Genomic DNA, 21431 nt, shown 5'->3' with positions numbered 1-21431 from the left:
AGACCTCCCCACTCTTGTATTCTGACCCACTGAAATAAAGGCCAACATTCCATTATCCTTCCTGATGCCTGTTGCACCTGCGTTCCAGCTTTGTGTATTTTGTGCACAAGTACCCCTAAGTCCCTTTACGTTGGTTTTGCGCAGTTTTTTGTCTCAATTTTAATAATGTTCTTTTGTTCTCTCTTTCTAGATGAACATTTTCACACGTACACACGTTAAATTCTATTTGCCAACCTTTTTGTCCACTTACTGAACCCATCAGTATCTCTCTCTAAACTGTTTACATCCCCCGGCAACTTGCTCTTGGTTTTCTTACCTACAGTAACTTTCATGTGACGACCACCGGAACTGGGCTGCCACTTTACCGTGCCCTGCAATGGTGCAAGCCACTCGGCTAAGGGGCACACTGAGGGAAAGGAAAACCTGTCCATGCCGACGATACCGGTGAAAGAAAAAGGTGGGGTGGTGTGGGGGGTGGTGGGGGAGGACATGCTACCGGCATTACATCACCGTCATTTAGGAATATCACGCACAAATCTTTGTTACATTTCTCAGCAATCCACGTGTGTATCCAAGGAAGGAGGTGCATCCGTAAACTATATGAAAAAAGAATTTTGCCGTTAATATATTCAAACAAGCCTCCTTCTCCAATGTAGTAGTTACATCAGGTTTCTGAGAATTTTTATTTTTATAAAAATGTTGTTCAAAAACAAAAGCAGCGCTGAGGAAATAAAATGTTTGTTGTTCGCAAGCGTTACCTCTGCCACAGCCAATGTTTCAGTCATAGCTTTTCTTTTAAAGTCTCAGAATGATTGAACGAAATTGTCCAACTGTTGTATTACAACCATTCCGCCTCAGAATATGGTAGACTTACAGTGGGTGACACAAGAACATAAATATCTCTTCTAACTTTGCAAAATATTTTAAGGTATCTGTACACAAAGTCATTCACTTCCTCTTTTGAATCAAAAATTCAGTGTACTTGAAATGCTGTATATTTTAATAATATTCAAAGAGAGCATTTTGGCACATTTCTATATTATAAAACTACTGTATTAAACTATTACAAAATATGCAAATAATACGGTTTAGTAAATTTACAGCTGTTTTGTCGAATTTTAATTCGTATGCAAAAAACTTTGTACAAACTACTATTTTCATTAGAATGTTAATATTCTTTCTCAAGTTTCCTCGCTTTTAAAAAATAATTTCTTCCCATAGAATTCAGTCCCAGATGGAAGTGATAAAGGCGCCATTATGTATTAAATGGACAACAGTCTTTCTTTTTCTGGCGCCCAAACATTAATCGCAACACATCTGGGCTTACAAAATAGCACGTTTAACAAGAAACAAACAAAAAAAAAGTAACTGGGATGGTCAAAACGTTATATTTTTTGCACCTAGATTTTAAATTAAAATAATATATTCTCGTATTTTACACTATTTCAAATAACGAATTGTGATTCAGTTAAGTAATGATCTCTCCAAAATCTAATTTACAATTCTGTGTATAAAAATATAATTTATGGACCCCCAACGTAGCGTAACTTTGTCCAGAAAGAGAAAACAAGAGCAAGAAAATGTGAGAGCGGAACACAAGATTAGATGCGTCGATGGTCCAAAGGGAACTCGTTGCTGACGACTCTGAAATGTTTCACGATATCAGACTTTGTAGAAAAATATATTCTGCGCTCCTTGTTCGACCACACAAAATTATTTTCTTTCTGCTGGGGTCAAAGAGAGGTTCATGTGGGAATAAATTATCAAAGGAGTTTCTTTTTAAGGCCCTCGAAGTTCCAGGTTTGTTTTGGATAAAGGATTAACAAACAAACAAAAAAGCAGAAACAAACAGACAATGAGAGAAAATACAAATGCAAACGAAATAAATATTCCCCCAAATCCCCAACAACAACAACACGGGTCTCAACTGAAATTGTACTTGATTTCTTTGTGTGTGTGTGTGTGTGTGTGTGTGTGTGTGGTTCATTGTAAAAGTTTCATCTAGGGTGAGTTTCCCCCTTGCTGTAAAAAAGATTTCAGCTGGAGTCCAATGTCATTCCCAGTGGGTGAATGGATGCCTCGTCCAAAACCCATCTGCCTATTTGATACAAAGCGTTGGAGTACCAGTGGACGCCGTCTTCCTGGACAGTACTGTTGGCTGCGAATGGGTCACTGAGTGAAAATAAGGACTTGGCCGCGTAACTCATTCTAACAGGCAAGAACGCCCAGTGGGCCAGTGCGTGATCCTCTATCACGGCATAGCAAGAGGCCAGGACCTGGTTGACCACGAGGGTGCCCTGGTCAGTCAGTGGAGCGTAAGCCCCTTCCATCTCCTCCAAATAAACCTTCTGGACGGTGGCAGCCCGCAGCCGCTGGCCGTTTCCGTCCGGCACGTAGACCAGATGCCCGGGCTTCACGTTGCTGGCGAAAATGGCTCGGAACTGGGGCTGTCCCGGGTTCCGCCGCCGCGGCCCGGCGAACAGCAAGTGAGCCGCAGTGAGGGGCAGCTTCCTCCGGGGCTGCCGAGTCTCGATCACGTGGAAAACCTTGGTGGCCTCCCGGGATCTGTCCAGGAACATGATAAAGTCGGTGTAGAACAGCCTGCCTTCACTGTCCGCCGCCAGCACACGGTCTCCCGCTCTCAGATCCTTCACCGCTTTCGTGGAACCGTTCTCCAGGCTCACTCGAGCTGAAGCTGGAAAGCAGCCTCCAGACTTGGCAGCAACTGAGTTTTCTATAGGAGAAGAAAGGGAAAGGGCCGGGAGGAGAGTGGGGAGAGAAAACATTGTTGAGAATGATGCGGGGGAACTGTGTTAACGGAGGCATCAAGCAAGCTGTTCATAGTCAGACAACGCAGAAGACAATGGACATCATGGCTAACAGCAGGATGGCCATTTTCTGGCTTAGCCCCCAAACACACCCACACCCCCACCCCAGGTGCCAATAGCCAATCCAGCCTACCATTGGCGAGGGGGCAAATCCCTCACTTTAACAGAGGTCTTAGTGTTATAGATTTGCACAGCGCTGAAACAGACCCTTCGGTCCAACTCATCCATGCCGACCAGATTTCCTAAATTAATCTAGTTCCATTCGTCAGCATTTGGCCCAGATCCCTCTAAACGCTTGCTATTCACGTACCCATCCAGGTGCCTTGCTAATGTTGCTAATGTACAATGCCTTGGTAACCCTGCGCGATGCCAATTTGCCTTGACACAGTGCCCAGTAACTCCCCAACATGGACCAGGCTACATAAGGTCACCGAGAAATTTCTCTGCCCATAGAAACTGCCAGACCTGCCGAGTTCCTCCATCATTGTCTGTTTGCTTCAGATTTCCAGCATCCCCTATTTAGTTTAACGTTTTTCTATTTTTCTAAACGACCTGTTCAGAGGTATTATACACCTCTGAAACAGGTAGGATTTGACAAGGACAGTGACAATAACACTGCCCCACAAAAGGGCCTCTTATTCCGGTGTTCAGTCGATCTTTGGACGCGGTAAAACGTTTTGTGCCCGCCCTACCACTTAATCGTAACATCAAAACAGCGTCAAACATTGAACTTTTTGTTGGGAGACGAGCGCTTGCTTCCCTCGGCGTATTAACTCACTGCGCTCGGGAGATGGCGGTACAGTTCCGATCCACGCATTCCTCTTCCGTAAGACATTAGAAGTTTTAACAGCTGCAGCGCAATCGGAACCTGAAATCGACTCTAACATTATTCTAGGTGTGCCCGCCCGCTCTCTGTCACAAACTAAGTAGACAGGGTTGAGTCTGGCCAAAGGGCAGCTTCTAGGCGTACAGGAATTCCTATCATCCTGTGAACACAACCCGGGGATAACCTTTGTCGGTCTCCTCTCCCCCCTATCTTCTCTTCCATCCATCTTCTATCCACCTCCCCCCCTCCCTATTTATTTCAGAACCCCCTTCCCCTCTCCCATTTCTGATGAAGGGTCTAGACCAGAAACGTCAGCTTTCCAGCTCCGAAGGTGCTAGTGTGTCCACCCAGCTCCACACTTCGTTATCTCGGATTCTCCAACATCTGCAGTTCCCATTATCCCCGGGGATAACCTTTGTTCTAAAATTATCCCCCCCCCCCCATACCGGGGAACAACCTGGTGAACCTTCTCTGAACGGCCCTTAAAGTGCTCTTGTAATCTACATGTGCACTCTCTGAGGGTCATGAGTCTTTGGAACTCCTTGCTGCAGAGAGCTGTGGGGGCAGACTCCCGTGTGTATTTGAGGCTAAAATAGGTTATTGATCAGTAGGTGAATCAAGGATTACAGGGTCTTGGGTTGTACTATGGGCTTAACCGGGATGTGGTGCGCGGAGTTGTGAATCAATCCTCTGTCTTTTTAAGCTGGTCTCCCAGCCTTCACATCCAGGGATGCTCCTAGTTGAGTCCGTTCATTTTAAGTTGTAGGCTCGCAGTCTTAAAGTTCACATTGAATCATTGCCTCACGCTCGACACCAGCGTCTTTGGACACTCGCGTAGGCCACGCTTCTAAACACTACAGCTACCAACCAGCAAGAATACCTCGTCATGCATTAAATGCTAGAAATACCAGGCAGCAGCGCCGGCGACAGAAACAGAGCTCGTGGCTCGATTGTAACGCTGGTTTTTGAATGGGTTAAAATCGAGCCCAAATGGGCTAACGCTTCTGGTCAATAAGCAGTTTTCAGAATTCATCGAAAGTTTGCTCTCTGTTCTACCCTTTATCGGTGTTGCCCGATCTGCTGACTATTTATCAACATGTCTTACTCATTTCAGAAACCCAGCATCCGCAGTATTTTGCTTGTGCGGTTGATTTTTTATGTCTGTTTGCTGTTTGTCCCAGTACTTATAGCATTAAAGAGGGCGGCATTTTGAGGTAATAAAATGTGAGGCTGGATGAACACAGCAGGCCAAGGAGCATCTCAGGAGCACAAAAGCTGACGTTTCGGGCCTAGACCCTTCATCAGAGAGGGGGATGGGGAGAGGGAACTGGAATAAATAGGGAGAGAGGGGGAGGCGGACCGAAGATGGAGAGAAAAGAAGATAGGTGGAGAGAGTATAGGTGGGGAGGTAAGGAGGGGATAGGTCAGTCCAGGGAAAACGGACAGGTCAAGGAGGTGGGATGAGGTTAGTAGGTAGGAGATGGGGGTGCGGCTTGGGGTGGGAGGAAGGGATGGGTGAGAGGAAGAACCGGTTAGGGAGGCAGAGACAGGTTGGACTGGTTTTGGGATGCAGTGGGTGGAGGGGAAGAGCTGGGCTGGTTGTGTGGTGCAGTGGGGAGGGGACGAACTGGGCTGGTTTAGGGATGCAGTAGGGGAAGGGGAGATTTTGAAACTGGTGAAGTCCACATTGATACCATTAGGCTGCAGGGTTCCCAGGCGGAATATGAGTTGCTGTTCCTGCAACCTTCGGGTGGCATCATTGTGGCACTGCAGGAGGCCCATGATGGACATGTCATCCAGAGAATGGGAGGAGGAGTGGAAATGGTTTGCGACTGGGAGGTGCAGTTGTTTGTTGCGAACTAAGCGGAGGTGTTCTGCAAAGCGGTCTCCAAGCCTCCGCTTGGTTTCCCCAATGTAGAAAAGGCGCACGGGTACAATGGATGCAGTATACCACATTGGCAGATGTGCAGGTGAACCTCTGCTTAATGTGGAATGTCATCTTGGGGCCTGGGATAGGGGTGAGGGAGGAGGTGTGGGGGCAAGTGTAGCATTTCCAGCGGTTGCAGGGGAAGGTGCCGGGTGTGGTGGGGTTGGAGGGCAGTGTGGAGCGAACAAGGGAGACACGGAGAGAGTGGTCTCTCCGGAAAGCAGACAGGGGTGGGGATGGAAAAATGTCTTGGGTGGTGGGGTCGGATTGTAAATGGCGAAAGTGTCGGAAGATGATGCGTTGTATCCGGAGGTTGGTAGGGTGGTGTGTGAGAACGAGGGGGATCCTCTTAGGGCGGTTGTGGCGGGGGCGGGGTGTGAGGAATGTGCCCACTGCATCCCTAAACCAGCCCAGTTCGTCCCCTCCCCCCACTGCACCACACAACCAGCCCAGCTCTTCCCCCCCACCCACTGCATCCCAAAACCAGTCCAAACTGTCTCTGCCTCCCTAACCGGTTCTTCCTCTCACCCATCCCTTCCTCCCACCCCAAGCCGCACCTCCATCTACCTACTAACCTCATCCCACCTCCTTGACCTGTCCGTCTTCCCTGGACTGACCTATCCCCTCCCTACCTCCCCACCCATACTCTCCTCTCCACCTATCTTCTTTTCTCTCCATCTTCGGTCCGCCTCCCCCTCTCTCCCTGTTTATTCCAGTTCCCTCTCCCCATCCCCCTCTCTGATGAAGGGTCTAGGCCCGAAACGTCAGCTTTTGTGCTCCTGAGATGTTGCTGGGCCTGCTGTGTTCATCCAGCCTCACATTTTATTATCTTGGAATTCCCCAGCATCTGCAGTTCCCATTATCTCTGGCATTTTGAGGTAACTGGCTGGAAGTGGGTGGCAAGACCCTCCAAACTGTCAAAGAGAGAGAGAGAGAGAGACTAAGAACCCTGGGTATAAACCACTACTTCATAGCCAACAGCAAGTGACCTTCTCTCAGATTTCAATTCCCATTGATCAATCACATCAATGTACAGCAATAAACAGAAAGACAACTGTAGGTAATGTCTTTCTCTGCATCACACTGACGGCATCGTTTTCGGATGGGTACAGCTGGCAGACCGCTTTAAGTTCACTTCAGTTGTTGCACGCAGCAGCAGTTCAGGAACTAAGAGTTTTGGTTTACGTTCAGTGCCCTGCCGAACCGCCCCTGCAGACTTCCGTCTATTTAGCATGAATCCAACCGATTTGGGGCAGTTTATTCTGTTAGTATCTGACCAAATGGAGTTTTGCCTGAACTCTGAAAAAAACCTAGTGACCCCTGAATACTTTGCTCACGAGTTTCACAAAAATACTTTCCTCAGGTAAAACCTCCTCCAACAGACACTTTCCCCCGCTTCTCCCTACATCTTCCTGCTTTTCCGTGAGAATAAGCCAAATAGGCTGCCTTCTTCAAACCTCCGAATTCTGCATCCTCTGGGACTGGACAACCTCCAGTCATTTTATCTCCTAAAACAAGAGATCAAATTGCATCCGGCTCTGCAGGTAGGCCTTCCGTGCTCATGCAACAATCACACGCTAGCTGCGTTTTGCTTTTAAATTTGCTTTCAATTTTAAACATACCCCGTGGTATGTGAGTGTGGGTGTCACCGACTCGGCCAGTATTTGACGTCCACCTTGCTATGGACCTGCAGTCACACTTACGGGGTAAAATTTCCTTTTCTAAAGGACATGAATGAACGAGATGGGGTTTAAACGATAATCACTTGGCCCTATTAGCATTTTATTCCAGGTCTTAAATGAGCTTAAATGTCATCATCTGCTGTGATTGGATTCAGCTCTTGATCCTAGAACATTAGTCTGTGGGCACAAAAACAAAGTTGCTGGAAAAGCTCAGCAGATCTGGGGAAGGGTCACTAGACCCGAAACGTTAACTCTGTTTTCTCCTTCACAGATGCTGCCAGACCTATTGAGCTTTTCCAGCAACTTTGTTTTTGTTCCTGATTTACAGCATCGGCAGTTCTTTTGGTTTTCATTAGTCTGCGGGGTTCTTGCCCAGTGACACCAGCACCACATCCTTGACTCATTGAGGGAAAAATGAAAGGGACAGTTTTAACTAGCTATCGACCCGGATCCCATATCTCTTGCTCACCGTGTTATCTCAAGCAGGTACAATGTAGCACAAGAACATAAAGGAAAAGGAGGCCATTTCGGCCCCTCAAGCCTGTTCGTCCATCCAATGGGATTAGAGCCCATCTTTACCAGGATTACATTGGCCTGCTTTCCCTCCATCACCATTTCCGTGCTAGTACCACCACCCGCAGAGGAAATGGTTTCTCTCTGTTTATCCGATCACTCCTTTGAGCATCACAACCCTAGCGCTACGCCATTCGCGCTGGAGGCAATACAAAACCGCATCCGCGTAGAATTGATATCTAGCAGACCCGCTTTCTAATGAATCCATGCTTCCACCCTTGGAAGGCCAATATATCCATCCTGAATTTGATCATCAAAACTGAACATAATTCCTAGATTCTTGAGTGAGAGGGTCTGTGGATAGTAGCAGCCCTTCCTGCACCTCCCCCTCCTTCTTTTAAGCCATCTCATCTAGAGAGCAAAATCGGCGCTTTACCTTCGCTTTAGCTCGGGCTCACTTAGCGTTTCCTCATTTCTGCATATACATCCCTAACTCTCGAGTGGTCTCACCCGTTTATTGAATACATTATTAACTGTGTGAGAGAGTTTTTGTGTTAAATTGTAGGGGTTCGGGGTAAGCCTGGGAAATGGGAACATGACACGGACAATGAGATATTGGGGAAGTCACGACAGGGTCAGACAGGGCAGGGTTCACTAAATAACCCATCCGAGTATACCACTTTAACTTAGTCTGTATTTATAAAAGAAAGCTCTAATTTTCAGCAGGCGGTTATGAATCACAGCCCCAAGACCGACCAGGCATGCAATGACATTAGGTTCCTACTAAAGCAAAATACCGCAGCAGCTGGAAATGCCACCTTAAAATAAAAAGACAAATCAAACAAAAGCTGGCAATATTCAGCAGCTCAGGCAACGTCTATGGGGTGAAACAAATGTTGGCATTTCGGGTCGGCATGGTACTGGTTAAAAGGAAAGGGCTCAGCCTGAGTTTAGACTCAACGCCAATCAGCAGTTACATCAGCGTTCACTGAATGTCAAAACCAAAGAAAACGTTTTGATGTCGAGAATTATGTTTGCACTTTTGACGTTACACATTGTATTGCCGTGCTGTGTATTTGCATAAGGTAGGAAGATAAATACATTGCTCTATATATACGCATGTACGTCTGAGTCTAGATAAATAAATGATAGGTAGATTGATAGATAGATAGATACACAGATAGATAAATAGATAGGTAAGAAGATGGATGTAAATAAGTAGATAGTTAGAGATCGATAGAGAGCTAGAGTTGGAGAGATAGAAATAGATAGATAGATAGATAGATAGATAGATAGATAGATAGATAGATAAGGTTTTGGAGTAGATTTGTGGCTGGGGTTGTGGGTGTTGAGGCTGGTTGGCTCGCCGGAACAACAAACCAGCTTGGCGAGGCAACCAGCCTCAACAAGACAGATAGATAGACAGACATTTCCATACAATAAGTGGTAAGAAAATGGATTGACAGAAACGAACAAATCAGTTGCGGAATTGTTTGGTGATATTTCCAGTTTCTATAATCCATGTACTGATTAAACCGCAATGACAGGTTATTCCTCTTTAGCAGAGTCGACTTTCTTTATTGCTCGGGGCTCATCTACTTATCTATTCCTTTCAGTGCCTTTTTCTGAAGAAGATCACCGTTGAATCTTCAGAAAGACATCTATTACCGGACGAGTCGCAGTCAATTCATCTCCTTTTAATATGAAGCTCTAAGCATACCACTCAAAAGCAACTCTCAAGCCGTTGCATGTGAATATCTCGTATTTTAGGTGGATATTCAAGGACGCGGGCATGTAGAGCAGGAATGGAAATAAAGGAGTAAAGCAGGCCTGCGAAAACTGGACTGCTAATTATGGGAGGGAAAATGGATCGCTGGATTAACCAGAAACCAAGGGGCAATTTGCCTTCGTTCTGAAGAAAGGAAGGAACCATCTCATAGCCCTAGCCCTCGCACTGATTCTGTTTCTCGGGAAGTCACTGATTAATGAGGGAGGAGAGAGAGAAAAGGAAATAACATTTTATGGATTTGTTAACGAGTTTCTCTGCCTCTGTTTCAAGCAACTGATTTGCAAGGCTTGCCACAGGTTAAATGCAAGAGAGAGAGAAAAAAAATGTTGTTTTCTAGACGGGGATTTGTTTGGAAATAAGGCTTGGGGACGGACTAGTGTCGGAGGTGTGGGATAACACTGAGAGGCAGCTGCAAGCAGGGTAGAAGTGCTGGCGAATTTTGTGTGTGAGTTTGCTGCCGGCGACAATTATAGCGGCAGAAACTCATCTGAAAAGCTGCTCTGTGTAGTGTGTGGGAGTCGAGGTGGGGAGAGTGAAAGAGGGGGGTGAGGCTGGGTCCATTGCAGTCTAATTAAAATCCGCTAAAGGGGCCGTATTGTCAATCTGATTCTGCTAATGGAGGAGACACTCTTTGGAGAGAGAAAAAAAGTGGGACGTCTCCACTTTCTTTCCCAGCTCTTGGGCTGTTTGCTCAGGTGCACAAGCTCCTGTTGTGTTAATTCACACACACACACTACACGCCAGAATGCAGGCTCTTGCGAAAGAGAGAGAGAGAGAGAGAAAACAGCCCGGTATTTGCACAACAGGAACAGCACTGTTCCGTCTTGCCTGGCCACTCGAGATGTGTATTTGAATTTTAAATAACCAATAACCTTTAGATGCAACCCATCATCAATGCCCTCTTCTCTCATTCGGCCCGTCTGACAATGATTCAGGGGCTTGAGACAATTCTTCTTTGCATTCCTATCTCTGGGATCATACTTTTAGCAAATACAGATGTAGAAAGCGAATCTTCCTCGCCGGAACGCTTTTTTTTCTCTCTCCTTCTCTCCTCAGCAGACAGCATATAATCTTCTCATCTGATTCCCCGTCATGAAATGGTGGCGGAACAAACGGATAGGGGACTGAGCTAACAGTCTTTTCCAATAGTCCGCCTGGTTTCCGTCACACGCCCCACATGACACAGACTGCAATGAGCCGGTGTGTTTAGAATTTTAAGTTATAGATTTGACACTCTCCAATTTAAAGTGAGGCCCGGGATTACACTCGCTTTTAGATGAATCTTCACGGAACTCTTATCTCTAATTCAAGATCTCCTTTACTGTCGCCTGCCCCGGGCCCGGTAAATCCTTTATTAAGACAATGTGTGGCGTTACAAGTACGGTGAATGAGCTTTATGTACGCTTGTGTCTGTGTGTATGTGTGTGAGAGAAAGAGACAGAGAGAGACTGAGTTCCTAAAACAACATCTCAGAGAGCAAGATTGCATCGACACACAGAGCTGGAAATCATAGAGCACTTAAAACACAGACGGAAGCCAATCGGCCTATCACTCTCCCCCTCTCGCTATGCAGCAAATTCCAATTCACTGGATGCTCTCGTCTACTAAAGAAAGGCTCAGGGACTGTTCATCTGAGCTACATCGTTTACCGACTGGAAGCCCTTTGTAGTGGTGTGTGAGAAATAGACAGGCAGATAGCTATAAAAGAGTTCGGTAAATATTCGCAGGCAGATTGGAGCTGGGCACCTTTTGGCTCGAACTCAAACAAGTCAACCAAACGGGAAAAAAAATCGTCAAAAGATCTGCAAAGCCATAAAGCAACGATGAAGGACTCAGCAAAGTCTGTGTCGAAAGTTTGTCTCAGTTCTCTCTCTAATTTCCGGTAAAGAGTCCATCACTCACGATATCATCGTGGAATCCTTTCCCCGATTGCAACGTTCGTATGTAAAATAACGTATCTACGGAGTTACATCCAGCTACCTAAAACACACCGCGCTCAGAAAGTTATACCTTGTAGCAGAAGTGCGCTGGGGTTACCTTGGGAACATCATTAATTAGCACACCTCGAGAGTGCATTGGAATGGTGCTTACATTCAGATTTTGATTTTAAGCTATTGTTCATATTTTGAAGGGCTCTTGGAACTACATTCATAAAGGGTTGGCCGCGCTCATTGACACTTCGTTCCAAAGTCGTGTCTGCCAAGACACTTGTTTAGAACGGCTAGTGCAGTCTTTTGGTGCTATAGAGATCTGGTTATCTTGTCTGTGCAAGGAGAGTTTCCATTCCTTGTACATCAATCAGTCACAACTGAGTGCAGATGCGACTGTTAACAGCGACCTCTTTGGCTTGTTCGATCCAACATGACACCCCTGATAAACTCGGCGTGAATACACTGTAATTTTCGCAGTCAGTCAGCTCTCCACTCTTTCAGTACTCTGTTGATCAGTGACCAACCGGGCTTGGCTTTTTGGTAAACATTGGGGACGTTTATTTGCTCACGTAGATTTGCCATTTCAACATCGCCCCCCTCCCCCAGTCCCCGCCAATTCCACTCTCCCAGTGTCCAGTGCTCTAACAGGGAGGCTGGTCCTAACAGGGCAGAGAAGCGGGGAGCCTGTCAGTGCTTCCAGCTAGGTAAAGTCCGACACCCACAAACTATGTCCACACTCTGGCAGTGGGATGTACCTCTGCAGGACACCCTCTGAAAGTTCCGCCCTTACACTGGGCACCTCTTATTACTTTGGTTCGGGGACCTGGAGATTAATCAAAACTAAACAAATTAAATGGTTGGATTATGAACCGGGACAGTGATTATCGCCTCTTTAAGAGTGCATCCTCATTTATTGCATCCTTCCTACCACTCACCATGAATTAATGACCCACATTATTTATTACTACATCAGTGGGACTCCTCTGTAATGTTTCAGCGCCCCCACCCCTGCAGGGAGTGCCAGGAAGCGATGGCTGGCGCCTGGGGTGCCTCGAGATTAAAAAGTGTGCAAACGCAGGTATGAAATATGGCCATGTTCATCAGGAGCAGTCCAGCCGACCTTTCGCTTCTTTTAGAGTGTGTGTGTGTGTGTGTGTGTGTGTGTGGGAGGGGGGAGGCGTGGGTTTCAGGGGGAAAGGCGGACACTTGCTTTACAGCGCTCCCTCACCTGCTTTGACCGAACAGTGAATGTGGGCCTTGGATTCGTAGTAGACCCAGTCGAAGCCCGCCTCCACCGCCAGCCTGGCCAACATGCCGTACTTGCTCCTGTCTCGGTCCGAGGTGGTAATGTCCACTGCTCTGCCCTCGTAATGCAGCGACTCCTCCGAGTGATGGCCGTCTTCGTCCCAGCCCTCTGTCACCCTGAGCTTCACACCGGGCCATTGGTTCATCACTGAGATCGCCAGGGAATTCAATTTGTCTTTACACCTCTGCCATGAATGCCAAAGAAAAGATAGATAGATAGATATATAGATAGATAGAGAGAGAGAGAGAGGCAGAGGTAAAATCATTGAGCATACCGGGCCAACATCATTGCGTTTTGGTTACGAAACAGACTGTAGCATTTATTGACGGGAACACTCGATATTTACTTCAATATCGGCCAAATAGGGACATAGAAACAGAAGCAGGATTCGACCATTCGGCCCTTCGAGCATGCTAAGCCATTCACTGTGATCGCAGTTGATCATGCAATTTAATCAGCTTTTCCCGATTTTCTCGTATATCCTCTGATCCCTTCATAATATATTGTCACTGGACGGATACACCAGAATCCCAGGTCAATATTCCGAGGATATTGGTTCAACTCCACCTCTGCAACATACAGACACATACATACACATCTATGGGCATACACACACATATATACAGAAGCTCACATATACATACACACAGACACACATACGTACACACATACACATATACGTGTCCACACAAACACACGCAAACACACATGTGCATACATCCACACACACATGCACACACTCATACACACATTCGCGCACATGCACACATTGCCAAACATACACACACTTACGCACACATACACACTTACACACCCATACACACCTACACACCCATACGCACACCAACAAACACACAGACACATACATACATACGCAGTTACACACCCACACACACATACAAACATGCACACATATACACACGTGCCCTTACATACACACTTAAATTCAATGAAACATAAATTTGATCCTTTTATAGGACACGGGCGCACAGGGGCTAAAGAACCAGTTTCATAGTGATGTGAATATCGGGATCTCCACCCTCAAAGTACTGTACACGAGAGGGCCTACAGCCTGATCAATAACCTACTCAAACCCTCGTGTTCCTCCTCAGACCCGGCGCTTTCGTCAATTTCTCTAAGCTCGATCGTTCGCTGGTGGAATTGAAAAAGGTAAAGGAGAACCAGACCTCTGTGTCCACCACCACACCACCAACTCTGACAAACCCTGATAATTGCTGGTCTTAGGAAGCCAGCTCCCCTACTCAAGAAGCCTCAAAGGTTTACGAGAAAATAGGGCGCTAGGGCGAGTCGTCTCAAGAGCCCCCGGTTAATTGATTCTGGTAGCTGTGGGTTCCCCCCTTCAAGCCTCAAATACATAGACACCGAAAACTTTCACTCGAGTTCTGGGCCAAATCTGCACTGATCTCGTACGGACAGACAAGGGGAAGTAGGAAGATAGGAGGATATAGTTTTACAGCTCCTAGCTTTAATCTCGGCGTGGATTCGGTGCTGGGATGTTTGGTCTTCTCCAGGGCAACTATACACGGCCCCAGACCAATGTGTAAAACCAATCCGGGTCCACAAAAGCCCTTTGAGAGCACAGATTGTGTGTGTGCGTGTGTTTGGGGGGTGGGGGGGGGGGAAGATGATGAAATAAAGACAGAGTTAGTTTATATATGAGAGGGAGAGGTGGGTGTCTTGCCGCCTGTCTCCCTAGCCCTTTGCCAGCGCTGATGGCATCGCGCTGAAGAAGCCAGTACTGTGTCACATCGCTGAGGGCAGTCCAGATACTGCAGTGAACGTTTCTGCCTGGGCGTCATTGTTTATCACTCCACCCCCATTAGGATCCGAGGCAAAACGAGCCAAAAAAAGGTGGTGAGCGGACATCAACAAATCAAGTCTGTCTCGTCTTGGCCGAGGACAGCACCGAGATTGGAAGGAGGAATGAGATTGAGATGGATGCATCACGAGAATAGAACAGGGTCAGAGAGAAAGAGCGTCCTCAAATGCCCCCTTCTCCGTGGTCACTTTCTGCTCATACTCATACACAATACAGCCCTCCCACACATACACATACCAACACACACTTACACACATACACATACATATTCGGACAAATACACACACACGCACATTCCAGCCAGCACCGAGTCAGATCCCACACTTCATTCGCATGATCTGCAAGTTGCCCTTTGCAAGTGGTCCCAGCCTCGTTGAGAGCTCAATCAGGTCACTAACGCGCAAAGATCCGCGGCAGACTGGGAACCGGGCAGGGAATGTAGGTTCAAAGAGATGTCGAGCACCGCGACTCCTTTTACAAAGTAAATTCTGTGCAGAAGCAGCGGATCGGGGGAGTTCGTAATCTCGGGGCCCTGAACCAGAGACAAGGTCGGTGAAAAGCGGCGGGGTGGGGGGGGGGGGGGGGCAGCTCCTGTTCAGGGCCTTTCTGGGCCGGGGACTGGAGGCGGGTTATGAGCAGCCAGCAGCCCAGTGCAGAGTGACAGCCCTGGCGGACGCTCTGTACAGCCAGGACGCTGTTTGAGCGTGTGTCCAGCCAATCTCACTGACATCGGGAAATGAACTGAGAGACAGAGACAGACAGACCAAGTCACTCTACAGATACATGCCCACAGCTCGCCGCCGCTGTGAAATGTAGAAACTATGGGCTCAGTTGGTACATCCCTCAGCCCTTACCCCCGGTCTAACCAATCCCAAGTTCCACAGGGAAAGAACCAAATCGGGGGCAGCAATGGTGTGAATTCACGCCACACCTAGCAGTTCCTCATTCACACAGCACCCTCCATCCCCATTCACCTGTCCCTACATCAACCCCATTACTGCGCCCCCCTTCCCCAGCGGCCCCCCCCCCCCCCCCCACCCAAACCATTGCTCGATCCTCTGCCTCAAACATCCATTCCCCGGCCTGGGCTGGGGCTTCTCACTCCGGGGAAGGGCTGGCTTCGGGTCGGTGGGCGGAGGGGTTCGGTCGGGGGGCAAGATTGGGGGAGGGAGGAGAAGGGGTGCTGCTACTTGCCAATGAGAGCTGAACTTGACCTTCGAGATTAAAAAAAGCTGAGGGAGTGGGGGTGGGGGAAACCCAGGCACGACACGGGCGTGTGTGTGTGTTGCTGACGGCTTCAGAGTCGGAGACAGCGACAGAAGGTCATAAGTTCAAACGCTGGCAGCTAATGCAGGATCCGTGTAGAGATGCAGCCTATTCCCAGAACATATCCTCCCCTGCTCTGTTCACTCGGCTCCGTAGCCACACAGCGACGGTACCGGGGGAATTCAAACCACATTCAGCGATTTCTGAACCAAGCTGGAGGCGAAGGGCAATTTTATTTCGCATTCCTCCCTCCCACCCCTCTGTTCATGACAGAAAGAGATTGAGTTGCAATAACTCCTGGTCATGGACAGAGAGAGGGAGAGGCGAAGATAAAACCGTAATCAGTACGTGATCGATAATGGAAGAGGAAGTGGAGCTGAAAATTCGAGACGTGTGTGCATGTGGATGTGAGAGAGAATGAGAGAGCGACCGAGCGAGAGAGAGAGACTTTGCGATCGCTGCCGGAGCATGAAGCAAGGGCGGTCAGACGCTGTCGTGAATCCCGGCAAAGGTTGAGTGCAGACGGGCGCCCCTTCTCAAGGCGATTGGGGAAGGGTGGGGCGTGGTGCTGGGGAGCTCGGTTGTAGCGCAGGAAAGCTCCACGCGTTTGCTTGTAAACATTAATCCACTCCAATCGCTTAAAGGGGTAATATCGGCGCGTCTGTGTGCGGAAATTTGCAAGCCCCCACTTATTTTTTGTTGTCACTCTATGTGTGGTTTAAATACACAGCGGAGTTTTAGACGCGGAGATATACATTAAAATCCCACTAACGAATGTCTGTGGGCCCCACCAACACGGTACCCAGCGCCTAATCCTGGCCCTAGAGACTAGCTCTGACTCTGTCATTACCTTGAATCGTGCCCTTCCTTAAAAAGATGTTGCCAGTTTGCCCGTTGCCGTTTTAAATGCGGATCGGGGCAAAGCGAGCAGACCCGAACACTCTCACTCGTCCCTCTTAAAGGGAATGTCAATATATTCGGCAGACACAACAGCGCAGGATAAAAATGTTGATGTGAACCGCCAGGTCAATACACAGCCAGCGAGAAGGGAGGAAGGACGGATCGATTCTCCCTTCCCCTCTCTCTCTCTCTTTGCTATATTTAGAAAAGGCAGCCTCATTAAGTCATCCCGGCTCAGATCTGCGAGGTCCAGGAGCTATTTTAATTGGAGAGACACGGCAAGATGTTGAGAGAAAGAGATTAAAAAAAAAGTCAAAGGGACGGTCCGGTGTGGCTATTGACTTGAAAGTATCTCTGTCGTACACTGTGATAGATCAAAGTCCAGTGGCACAGACAAGTGTAAACACATTCACAGACCCAGTTTCAAGATGCGTTGCTTGCCAACAGAATGATAATAGGAAAGCAAGAGGCTAAATAAAAAACCCCGAGAAGATTCAATCCATAAAGTTTCCTCCAATTTTGGCCCCCCCGCCCCTCGGGCTTTCTCGGTAACCTGCGGGACGTAACCGTCCAAATAATTACTCCCAAAAGGAGGGAAATGAGGTAGGCGAGAGGGAGAAACGTAGCAATTTGCACCCGCACCCCCACCCCCATACCTGTGTCATCAGCCTGTCGGCTCCCGTGTTCTCTTCGTCCTTAAAAATAATGTCCGGGTTGTAATTAGGTGTCAATTCTTTGAACCTCTCCGAGTTCCTGGTAATCTTGCCTTCGTATCTGCCACTTGCCCCCAGCGTCTTCTCTGCCACGTTGGGGATGTATTGCTTGTAGCCGAGTGGGGTTAGTTTTCGGGGGTGTCTCCTCCGCCCGTAGCCCCGGCCAGGTCCACAAGCTTTCACAGGCGAGACGAGACAACAGCAAATCAATCCCACGAACACAATTCTCGTCAACATCATGCCCACAGAATCCAATCACTCGGGGGTTCCTTTTTCTCTCTCTGCGTGCGTCTCTCTCTCTCTCTCTCTCCCTTTCTAGCCTCGAATTCCCAACAAGGCAGGTGCTGAAATGGCACGTTTCAGATCCACGATAACGGTTACACATCGGCAGCCTCCACTGCGTTTTTCTCTTGATTGTGCATCTGTGTGTGTGGAGGTGGGGGGGGGGGGGAATGGAAAAAAAAATGGACTAAATGCTGTTTAAAGGATACGAGACCTGGAGACGCTTCAGAGAGACTGGCTGTACAGCAATGTAATATAGCTTCAGAAGGCACAACGGTGAGATCTGATTGGCCAGCCGGCAGCTACAAGCTTCTGATGTCTCTCACCAAAACCAACAATTTCCGAAAATTCACCTGAGGTCTAGCGTATCAGGAGCGGGAGGAGGACTGCTTCTCGTTATGAAAACATCAATTACAACTTGTTTTTATTGCCACGTCTGCCCCGCCTTGGAAATGCAAATCAATTCGCCGCCGCTGATTGACTTGAGCGTAAAGTCTCCGCGACTTGACATACGGAACGGCGGAGCGAATCGCCGATCGAAGTTCCCGAAATTGTCCGCATTTGTAAGGACGGTCTTGTTAACAGCTGCCATCGGGCGCAACATATCCCTTAGCTAAAGATGTTTTTGTTTAGAGAAACTCCGCCGCATGCAACAATGGCAAATGCATAAATGGCAACAAATAAAGTGTTTATTTCTGCACCTTTTCCTTGTTGATATTTCAGATAAACTTAATTTTCCATTGAAATCAGAATTTTGTCCTCTTATGTAAAGTTAAATGAGCAGCCGCTAAGACCAAAGTTTTTCTCCCCCCCCCCCCTCAAACTGCACAATCTGTCTATTTGACATCTCTTCAGCCTGGGGAGCCCACGGATGTTAATTTCTGATGGAAAGTTGAACTATGAACCGTTAGATAAAGTGGACACGTTATTATTTTCGAATTCGGTGGGTGTAACATGCTGGTAGGCGAAGAAAACACTTCCAATAGTCTCTTGGTCAGTATTCTACCATCCAGACATTTGCTGCAAATAAAAACACCAAGATGGGAAATGCATCATTTAATGTCCCATCTCAAAATACCCCGGTAAATCAGACTAGAAATTACTAACTGAAAACGAGTTGACCACCTCCTCCTCTTGGATTAAGCAAAAGAACAAGTTGGCTGCCTGGGTACTGAAGTATACGACCGAAAACTTACTTCGCTCGGCCCTTTTCTCTTTTCCCTTTACTGTGTCTGCAATTCGCCTTTTTATAGGTGACCGCAGGGGACTAGTGCATTCGGAATGGGGTGAGGAGAGCAGAATGACATTTGCGAATGCAGTTTGACAGCGATTGAACAGCGCGGAAAGGATGATTTTAAATTCATTCCCATCTCATGCGACGTACCAACGACGACACAAGATACTTTTTTTTATCCCACTCCAAGTATACGGAAAGGCTACATGCTATAGCGAGTGTGTCCCAGGATTTGTGTGGCCTTGGCAATGTAGCACGTAAGGTGAAGTCAGGACAACATTATGCCTGACCTGCAGTGAAGCTATTCAATGGGATCTTTTAGCACGTCTTGCCACCATGTGTTAGATATTTCACCTGAAGGTTAGAGCGTTCCTCCCCACCCAAGTGATTAAAAAAAACAACGTTCACATACAGCTAAGTTTATTCAACAAAAATAAAAAAAATCCAAGATTTTGCATCCTTTTCCTATGGCACACACTGTATGGCACCAAGGAACTCCATGACAGATGAAGTGAGCACAACCTAATTCAGAGGATTCCGATGTCACAACCAAAGTGTGACTTCCTTTTAACTATACCCTTCCCAGGCACAGCTAAAATAGGTAGAATGAGCGTCGTTGACGGAAGTTGCTTTGCTGAATTTTGATCGCACGCACTCTTAAGTTTTATTACGGGAAGGTAGAGCAAGTGACTATTGTAGGAGATGTACATCATTGGATTTATTTCATGCATTTCTTTATATTCATGCATTTAAAATAACCTCCCGAAATAACATGGAACACAAATTCAGAAAGTACCAAACTCAGGAACACGTTTCAAAGAAACCTGCACACGCATCAGAGACATTTCGTCTGAGATCCTCGAGGCGATTTGCGTTTTTCTGCATTTTTTCTGCATTCGTTCCCCAAATTGCCCCCGGTCCCCTTTTATGGAATTGTAACCTTCCTTCTTAGGGTCTTACAAACACCCCCACCCCACCACCGCCTAACCCCTCCGAAATTTGGAAAGGAATGAAATTATTGCTTCTCACTCCGAGAGGACATCAAGCATCTATTCTCCCTATCGTTCTGGATCTCACTGGGGAAAAGTCTGATTTTGAATTCTTCCTGGGTTCATTTGCACTGAATAGCGAATGATTTGGAATCGCCCTGGGTTGTCTTTGCACCGAGCATGTTTTGCTGCCAGACCGCGTGCGTGTGGCGAGCGAAACAAAAACTTTGGAAATCTTTGATGTGGGACGTGTCACCTGTCGATTTTCCCGATTAAAACCGAGTATCAGCAGCGCATTCCAGTTTGTCCATTTTCTTTATGAATCCCTTAAAACACACACACACACACACACACACACACACAAGCATATACAAACACCCCGTTGCTTTCATCTTAGTGGCAAAACTTCCTTTAAAGCGAAAGAAACAATCGCTGGATAGTATCAAAACAAGGCAACTACTGCGGCGTTGAGAGTAGAAACTTTATCACAAGTTGTGACCAATCTGGGGCATCCGCGCCCGCCTTTTTTTGCGGGGGGGGGGAACAAAAAAATGCTCGAAGCTTGTCCGAGGAAGCGATCGCACAAGCCTTTTATTTTAACAACCTCAATAATAACAAAAACAATAATAAAATAGGAACGACTTGTTTATATTACTGCATGCTCTACTGGCTGATTTAACAGTGGGGAACTTTCCCCGTAAAAGAAAGACCTGGTAATTAGAGGCTTTATATATCGACTCCACGGGTTGTAATCCTGAGGGATATTACAAATAAGAGCCAGTTAAACTGTCCTGCCCTGCAAGTCCCCTCCCCTCCCGAAAAAAATCCTGAAAAACCTTTCTGGGAATCGCTTTATTTGTTAAAGAAACAGCGACCCAAGTGGAATTCCAATGGCTAAATGTATGATCGTGTTGCTATGGGTTACTGTAAACAATGCAAAAAAACTTACGGCAAAGAAATACTTTGCAACTCTCATCATATGTAGAATCGGGTGCATTTCATTCGGATCTTTGACAGACTATGTTCAGCAGGTGACATGGCAGCATCAGGTATCTCGGCCAGACTGTACCCCGCAGGGATGTTCAGTGGTCCTTCCTCAGATCACTTATTCCCAATGATACAAACCCGAGCCTTTCATTCAAAAGCAACACCCCTGATACCAGAAGGGATATCTCCAGATGAGGCAGAGTCACTCAAACACATTCATCGCAGTGACTGGGGAACCACACGAGTCTCTGTCATTGCCGAAAGCTGGTTTGAAAATGTTAAACCTGTAAAGGCACCGCAAGCCCAAAACTACCCAATCACCCAGGTTTTAAGAAATTTATTCAGGATGTGAGTGCATATTTCGCTGCCTGGGCCAGCATTTATCACTCTGCCCTAACTGTTGTCAAGAAAGTGACTG

General features: G+C 47.1%; 1 protein-coding gene across 1 annotated transcript; it reads right to left on the bottom strand.

The window, feature by feature from the left end:
* Positions 1-685: 685 nt before the first annotated feature.
* Positions 686-18211, bottom strand: shha (sonic hedgehog signaling molecule a). The gene is made up of 3 exons (XM_048523829.2): positions 17465-18211; positions 12725-12986; positions 686-2734 (listed from the first exon to the last, which is right to left on the bottom strand). Exons 1-3 carry the CDS (start codon positions 17759-17761, stop codon positions 2037-2039), a joined length of 1257 nt encoding a protein of 418 aa, XP_048379786.1. The 5' UTR covers positions 17762-18211; the 3' UTR covers positions 686-2036.
* Between the last annotated feature and the right edge of the window lie 3220 nt (positions 18212-21431).

The sequence above is a fragment of the Stegostoma tigrinum genome, chromosome 2 (assembly GCF_030684315.1).
Source record: "Stegostoma tigrinum isolate sSteTig4 chromosome 2, sSteTig4.hap1, whole genome shotgun sequence".
In the NCBI taxonomy this organism is placed as follows: domain Eukaryota; kingdom Metazoa; phylum Chordata; class Chondrichthyes; order Orectolobiformes; family Stegostomatidae; genus Stegostoma; species Stegostoma tigrinum.
Note: the sequence above shows the minus strand (reverse complement) of the source record. Positions and strands in the feature narration are given on the sequence as shown.